The following is an 8,989-nucleotide window of genomic DNA, read 5'->3' on the forward strand; positions in this document are numbered from 1 at the left end:
AAAAATCCACGGATAGAAAGACTATGATAGAATTAGACAATCAAATAGAAATAGGATTCCCCAACGTTCAAAGGTAAAATGAACAATGAAATTGAAATCATTAGTAATAATTATCTTTCATTTTATTGATGCATGTTTCCAACTATTCTCCAAATGGGTTTCTGCAATTGTCTGTCTTGGAATACTGATCCCGATGTTTTTTTGTTTTTTCTTTCGTGTGACTATGTATATCTTGTAGTGTCAAAGTATCATAAGGTCATAAACAGGTGATAAAAATGCTAAGTATCAAAACCCTACCTCTCAAAATTCAAAATTACCTCTTTAAATTAGAAAAAAATATGCTGTATATCGGCACTATGAACTATTTTAAAAAGTACGTCAAGTTCAAGGGGCACGAGGTCGGTAACTATACACTGTATTTTATAAGCCAATATGATAGTATTGAGCAATAGATATGTAGGTGCAAAACATCAAATCCTTATCTCTGACAGTTCTAGGAGTATAAGGTGTGACAGAAAGACAAACGGAAAGACAGACGCCGGGTAAAGTGAGCTGCAATTGCCGCTCTGCTCTGCTGGCGAAACAAAAAGTACACGTGTTCATAATATGTCACGTACAAATGAAAACGATGTGGCAAATTACGAAGCGTAATTGTATGTATGATCATGAACAAATCGTTTTCTTCATGATCATTCCCTGTATTATGAGCGACAAAGGAAAACGATTTTTTAAGATTAAATCGAACTATGTGTATGTTGTATACAAAATATTAAAAACACAATTATTTCCTATTTCTTTTCAGCAAATTCAGAGATTGCAGCCTCATTTATTTGTGTAAGTTTATAAACTTTTGAGTTCATGAATATGCACGGAATAATTATAATATATTACTACCATAGACAGATCCCTTAAGAAAGATTTAATTTGTTACAAAGGTACTTTGCAAATGATTCTAAAAGACCATGATATTCTGTGTTTCACCCTTGACACTAAAAGTTTGTTGGACACATGGGACACTTGAAAACATGGAACATGCCACAGGATTGGTTTATTGTGACATCATAATGGTAAATACCTTCCGTATCTTTTCATATTACTTCTGTATGCATGTTAAGGAAAAGATGCCAAAAAAATTAAACTCAGATCACAAGTATATGAAATGAAAATTTAATTAATGTACAATTGAAAATTGGAATGCAAAATAAAGCTAGAAACTTTTATTTTGCAAGCAAATAAAGCATATGTCACCCTGAAGTTACTCCAATCATTCAAACTGGAATTGAAAGCATTGTAAGAGTATATACTATTTGAAATTTTGCAATTTTTCAACAACAAAAAAATTCTTTTGTTTCCAAAGCAGGGGAAAACATACATTAAAACATCACATCTTAAACGCAATACATTCAAATGTTGAGTTGATAAACATAATGAAAAATTATTATTTAGTGTTATTTGCAACGTTGTGTTGGGTTTGAAATACATTCTCGGCCACTTCTGTAATAATAATTTCATTAGAGAGCGTTATTTCATTTCTGGTTGCCACGTATTGTTGAGTTTGTAATACACCCTCAACCACCATTGGAATAATTATTTCGAATTCAGTATAGAGAATGCTATAATTTCAATACTGGTTGTTACGTGGGTTTGTAATTGCATTCTTAACCACTAATGATATATTATTTCAGCAGGGGTTGCAACGTGGTGTTGAGTTTGAAATGCCTTTTCAACCACTATTGTAATGGTTTCTCCAACAGAGAGTGTCACGTCGCTCGTTTCATGATCATTTATAAACGTAATTCAGTTATTTCACTGATGTAGAACTGTATATATACGTTGAATGAAATTTGAAGAAAAAAAGCGCAATTACATAAAATTGACGGTACGAAGACTAACTGAATTCATTTGATTCATTTGATCAAAGCTGGTGTCTATTCATTGTACAGACGATAGTTGAGAAAGGATTACCAGCACACGGGAGATTCGCCAGCTAATGGAATGAGAATTTTTACGGATTTAGAGCAGACTATATACACATAAATTATCAAATCAGTTCATTAGATTAAAAATAAATTAAATCTTGTTAATCACGTGAGCACTAGCGAAAGTTTTTGGTTTGTAACCGTCCAGACATAAAATTACTACAACTTGACAATATAGATGTTGCATTTAATGCAGTTACCTCTCTTGAATTGAACTTTCAGTTTACATTGCAGTTATACACGGTAAAATGGCAAACTCTGAGAGAAAAACAGTAGAGCCTTTACATGTGTGCCCCATTTGTTACGAAAATTTAACGGAGCCGAAGAGACTCCCGAACTGCTTGCACACTTTTTGTAAATCGTGTTTGATTTCCTATCTATCATCAACGGCTGTTCAAAATACTGAGGTAACGTGTCCTGTTTGTCGACAGGGGTGTGTGATTAAACAAACGAAAGTTACCAAGAGTGGGTGGAGAGATTGTCCAGAATGGATGGTTCTGAGGACAATAAAAACTGCGCACCCGAGGAGAAAACCAATCATTGCGACGTGTGTTCCAGACAGAATTTAAAAGCTAATGGTTGCTTTTGGTGTGTAGACTGTAGTGACATGCTCTGTACGAAATGCCGCGACATCCATAACTCTATAAGATCAACCATGAAGCATGAAGTTTTAGCAAAATCTAAAATATCAAGTTCGAAAGTGTTCAGAAGAAATCTGTTCTGCGAAGACCATTCTGACAGAAAGTTAGAAGTTTACTGCTTTGATCATGAGAAGCCATGTTGTCTAATGTGTGCTACCATCACTCACCGAAAATGTGATCGAGTAGAGATCCTTGAAAAGTGTGCGAAGTCGGTGAAAACCGAGGACGTGGATTCGTTATTGGAAAGTTTCAAAAAATTGCGAAAAGGATACATAACAAAGCAGGAAAAAGAGAGGGAAAATCACTCGGAATTCAAATCCAGTTGTTCTCAAATAGCAACTGATATCAAGGGTAAATCCGGGAAAATGATCCTACACATCCAAAACGAGCAAGAACTTTTGCAAGATCTTTCAAATATCGAAAAAAGTCAAAATGAGGAATTTGAAAAGAAAAGAGAAATGTTTGAAGAAACCAGCAAAATAATTTCTCAGAACATCGATGTTTTAACTGATGTCAAAAGTTTGAGTATCGTAAATATGTTTCTAGAAACAAACAAATGTAAGAAACTGCACACTTATTTAAATGATGACTATGCAAAGCGGAAAAGTCCAGATGAAAAATATTCCGTGTCTTTGGAATTACATAGTTTTGTTGTGAATTTTGACACCACTTTCACATCTTTCGGTAGATGTACATTGAATGGGAAGAGGGGTCAAGTTAACCTTCTTGAGGACAGCCTCGAGATGGTTTCCCGCATTTCATGTAAGGATAGCGTCACGGATCTAGAAATTATCGACGAAAATTACATTATTGTTTTTTCCCAGACTGGCCGTTCAGTACATCTCTATAACATTGACGGTTCACACAAAGCGAGTATTCAATTCAGTAGTGAACTTTGGGCAATATCACGATGGGGAGAAAACTTTGCAGTAGCCTGTAGGGGAGACAACTCGATTCGGGTTCTTAGTGTAACATTTCATCTACCAGGTCTTTCTCTTGATAGATCCATTCAGCTGGACTACAAACCATCAGGAGTGGCCGAAAAGGGAGAGGATCTCTTGGTTTTGTGTGGCTCAAAAATGCTAAAAATTACAAAGGCTGGAAATATTTCTGTATTATTCAAAATAACTTCTGATTGTTCATACGGCTTCTGTTGTGCTACCCGGGATGCAATTTTGTTTACAGATCCAAATAACAGCGGACAGTTATACTGTATGAAGAATAGAGAATATTTTCAAAATCTGTTTGAAAGAAAGTACCCTGAAGTGAAACATCCATGCGGTGTTGCCACAGATTCCAAAGGAAATATTTACTTGGTTGGTTTTTCGTCAGCAACACTGGTTCAGCTTTATACGGACGGAACGTTTGTACGGACATTGATAAAGAATCACAGAGAAGTAATATATCCCCATGGGGTACGGATATATGAAGATGTTAATTCAGTTAAGCTATTTCTGGCCACTGGTAATATTATAAATGTGTACACGTTTACTCGTTTAGAATAATGTATTAAGTGAAAATGTTTGAGTTAATTGCTCAATGATTGCATTGTATATATACCAGGGACTGAATTCATCTACATGTTTCTAACATTTTTGTAGATTTATGTTTTGCGTTTGTTGCCTATAGTGAATGAATTTGGAACACGATACGATACACCTTTTAACACTAATAAGGAAGATTTTTTAGCTTTAGTTTACTTATTTTTTAGTTTATTCAGTTATATATATATCCATGATTTTTTTTCTCCAGACTTCGATAAATCTGTCATTGGATGCAATTCTTGTTTTAATTTTATGTTCCATTATTGACTTTGCATGTTTACTGTCAACACGGTATTACTTTACCATTGTTTTCAACACGCATAAACCTAAAATACACTTCAAAATGTAATTCAGAATGTGATCTAAAATCAAGAAAAGTACAAGAAGCAGCTTTTTATTATTTTTGAATTCCTCAAAGCATTCCTTGTTAACCTTTACACGTGTCTAAAGTCTTATTACTCATGCTAAGATCACCTCAACATACTCTTAATTTAGGGATGCTCAAAAGACACTGATGAATAGCACTCTCCTTGACGTACATAAAATGGTGAATTCCTTTGATTGTTTTCATGGGATTTTGGAATGAAAAGATCTCAGAATGACCGAGATCTGGCGAATACGGAGGATAGCTAAACGTTCCTTTCTTCAAACTTTCATTTACATCTCCATGCTTATTTGCAGCAGCGCGTTAACGTTGTCAGACACAAGAAAATAACTAGGGAACCGATATTTGGACTTTCCTAACAGAAACATTCATCAATGCAATTTTAGCATAAAAACTATCATTGATGGGGACATTAAATTCCATTCGTCTGTCAGTCTGTCTATCACAAAAAATTTAACCTTGGTCATAACTTTTGAATGCTTATTAAGAGATAAGGCTTTCATATTTCACATGTACATTACCTTTGACAAGACTTTTCAAAATATACTATGAGTTTTGACCCCGTGACCTTGACCTTGAAGTTTGACCTATTTTTCAAAAAATGTTAACATTACTTTAAATTGGTCGTAACTTTTAAATGAGAAAAGATAGGGTTTTCATATTACACATGTCTATTATCTCTGACAAGGCCTTTCCAAATAGACTACGATTTTTGACCCCTTAACCTTGAAGTGACCTACTTTTCAAATATTTTTTTACATTACTTTAAATTGTCATAAAATTTGAATGAGAAAAGATAGTGTTTTCATATTACATTTGTACATTACCTGTAAGAAGACCTTTCAAAACATGCAATGGTTTTTGACCCCGTGACGTTGACCTTGAGGTTTGACCTACTTTTCAAAAATTTTATCTTTGCTTATAACTTTTGATTGAGAACAGATAGGTCTGTGCATTACCTTTGACCAGATGTTTTCGAGCATGATATAATTTTTTGACCGCTTGACCTTGACCTTCATGTTTGGCCTATTTTTCAATAACTTTAACTTGGGTGATTACTTTTAATGACATAAGATATGGCGTTCATATTGACAAGTGCATTTCTTTTTTCAAAATGTTTCCGAATGTGCCATGATATTTGACCCCTTGACCTTGTACTTCAAGATTGACCTAATTTTCAAACCTTTTTTTCAGTGTTGCTAACTTTTTAAGGAGCAAAGATAGGGCACTCATATTTGACACGCGTATTACCTGTAACAAGCATTTCCAAATATACTAATGATTTTTAACTCCGAAACCTTGACCTTCAAATTTGAACTAATTTTCAAAAATTTTAACATCGCTAACTTTCGATTGAAAGAAGTTATGGTATTTACATTTGACATGTGCATTACCTGTTTCAAGACCTTTCCGATTGTATACTCTGGTTTTTGATATTTTTTTCACATTAATTGTGACCTTTCGGATTGTATTTTGATATTTGACCTCATGACCTTGATCTTGAAGTTTGATGTAGTTTTGAGAAGCTATAACCTTTGCCATAACTGTTTTAAATTCAATAATTTATGTCTTTTTTATATGATGCACAGAAAAGACAGGACACACAAACAAGACAGTTACAATATGCCATAAATAATGGCATCCCATCCACTAAGACACCGAAAGCGGGGACCACAATTCTTTGAATTTGCTTGTTATTCTTCCTTTTGAGCAAGAAAAGTTGCACCAATGTTTTGAAACCCATCTCCAAAGTTTATCATACATTCTTTTGTTTTAATGTTTATTTTTTAATAGACCATTGAGACATTTAACGCATGTTTTCTGTTGGGCATCTGCAGGGAAATGATATAGAAATATTTTTAGTTTCATATATCCTTTGTTAGAACTCCATAAACTGTGATGATGAATAATGTTTAGTGTTTTACCAACTTCTTTAATGGTAAATCTAGCATTTAGAGATATCATTTGCTTACAGCATCGACATTTTTCGGTGTCCCCACAGATTTTGATCGACCAGTTCAACTGTGATCTTGTATTACTCCTTTTCCATTTTTGTATTTTCTTAATCCATCTGAACACTGTGCAGAGTGAAAGCCTTGTCTTTCCAGATATCGAAACCACATCTTTCATATGGGTTCTTCAGCGATTTTTGTAATGAAGCGCAGTTTTTATATACGCTTTCATTTTCATCTTCTTGGCAGAGAAGTTTTTGAATAAATTCTGTTTCATAGGTCGGCTAATATATAACTATGCACATTTTACATGTTTAGTACTGCTCAACCAATGAATTTAATATACGGTACTGATACTTAATCTTAGGACACTTAATTCTCATTTATTTGCAAAACAAGTGAAACATATATATATAATTAATCCGAAATATCTGACGTTTTCCAGGCTTTTTTCACGATTTTGATATTTTACGTGCCTGGAAAACGTCAGAACCGGCGCCATTACAAAAACTGGAAATTTCACCGTCTCCAACCGGGGCTGATTTTCGATACTTGCGAACTGAGTTAAATGCCGAACTTACTATTTATCAGTACCAGAATGCCTCTAGTACTCACCAATATCGATGAAAAGAAAATATCACTCCACATTTCCATTTGGTTTTGCAAGATTTTAAAATGCACGAAATGAAAAGAAATTCGACTGTGTGATAAAATGGTTTTCACCAGATTGTATTTTTCATAAACAAATCCATATAAACGATGCTGGTGAGTACTAAAGGCATTGTACTATTGATAAGTTGTGAGTTCAGCATTTAATTCGGTTCGCAGGTATCGAAAATCAACCCGAGAATGCCGCCTCAAGTTGGAGGCGGCGAATTTCCAGTTTTTGTAATGGCGCCGGTTCTGACGTTTTCCTGGCACGTAAAATATCAAAATCGTGAAAAAAGCCTGGAAAACGTCAGATATTTCGGACTAATATATAATAAATAATCATAATTGTGCTTCTGGAAAAATTGAATAAAAAATTTACAAAACACTTTTTATTCGAATGTCCTCTCTACAATGACGCAAGGAAAAAAACCATTGACCCTTTAGGACGTTTACTTTAAACATTCTCTTATTTGGAGATCCAAATTTTAGTGAAGCATTTGCCTCACTTGCCTCAATGGTAGTTACGGTTGATAAATAAGTTTGCATTACGTATTTATATCAACTTTTTCATTTACATGTTTAACTCATGCAAAAAGTAAATAATGTATATACATGTACATATACGTAATGGATACCCATATATACAGAATTAAAGTACATGTATCTACGTACTCATAGCTGAATTGTTCATTGCATAAGCCTTCAACCCTTAAAAAAAACTCCTTGATCATGCACCCATGGTTTTGTTAGTATATGTATATAGGTCCCTGGTTTTGCTAAACTTTTTCCATGTATATAATCGCTTTAGAACTTCTCTCTCTCTCTCTCTCTCTCTCTCTCTCTCTCTCAAAGTTCTATCCAATGTATATAATTCTATGCATCGTATGCTAATTATCATATGTGGTCGCGTCATTATTCGCATAATTTAATTAAACCATTTGCGGATAATTACGATCATGGAACAATTTTTCTATATAAACTGATTTTTAACACATGCACCATGTGTATACCTTCTTCTGTCCGATCCTGCATGTAGCCCCTCGTCATACAGACTAGACTCAGTACATACATGTATTCTATAATGTTAAATACTTTAGGCTCACATTACAGTTGCAAAAAGACAGGGCTGACAAATAGATTTTGGAGGCGCGCGACTTGCGCCCACTGGCATCTTGCAACAAGAAATGTATTCTTTGCGTGATTTTTTTCCAGGGGTGAAGGGCACGCCATTCAAAATTCCGAATTGAAAATATTTTAAATTACAGGCCAAAAGGATAAATGAATAAAATATATAACGAATGATAAGAAAAACATTCCGGGGGGTTGGGGTGTTGGAGGGGGTGGTAGGACAAGCTGTCCCTTCCTTGCGCGGATCTAGAGGGGAGTGGGGGCCTGGAATTTCATTTTGCAGAGTTATTAAAAGTGTAAATTGAAGCAAATAAAATTACTTTGGACCCCACCATCAAGGGAATTTATTTATTTATTTTTTCGCTTGTCAAGAAATTTCTGGGTTTTTTTTGGGGGGGGGGGGGGGGGAGAGACCCCACCCCCACCCCCACCCTCTGGAAAAAATTCCTGGATCCACGCCTGCCTTCCTTCAATCTTTTATATTAAACACATATGATATAGCCTAGAGGATATGAAGGAGCTTTATGAACAGGAAATACCCTTTTCATGCTTTTAGAGAAAGAAATTAAAGTAACCTTATTTCCTTTTTTACTGAAATAATGTGAACGTCCACACTATGTGGGGAATTATCTTGATATCCAATTTTATCCGGTTATTCTTTTTTCTTACTTTTTGGAAAAAAGGTGAAGGACGTTTATTTTTTTATCCA

At 34.6% G+C, this 8,989-nt stretch overlaps 1 protein-coding gene across 1 annotated transcript; it reads left to right on the top strand.

The window, feature by feature from the left end:
* Positions 1-2,466: 2,466 nt before the first annotated feature.
* On the top strand, positions 2,467-4,125 carry LOC133193546 (uncharacterized). The gene has a single exon (XM_061329508.1). The coding sequence runs from the start codon at positions 2,467-2,469 to the stop codon at positions 4,123-4,125; it is 1,659 nt and encodes a 552-aa protein (XP_061185492.1).
* Positions 4,126-8,989: the final 4,864 nt, after the last annotated feature.

The sequence above is a fragment of the Saccostrea echinata genome, unplaced genomic scaffold (assembly GCF_033153115.1).
Source record: "Saccostrea echinata isolate AGI-Se365-2 ecotype Australia unplaced genomic scaffold, CSIRO_AGI_Sech_v1 ptg000028l, whole genome shotgun sequence".
NCBI lineage: Eukaryota > Metazoa > Mollusca > Bivalvia > Ostreida > Ostreidae > Saccostrea > Saccostrea echinata.

Bases quoted from the DNA above. Each gene is read 5' to 3' on its own strand.
- LOC133193546 (XM_061329508.1), top strand. From the start codon at position 2,467: ATGGATGGTTCTGAGGACAATAAAAACTGCGCACCCGAGGAGAAAACC.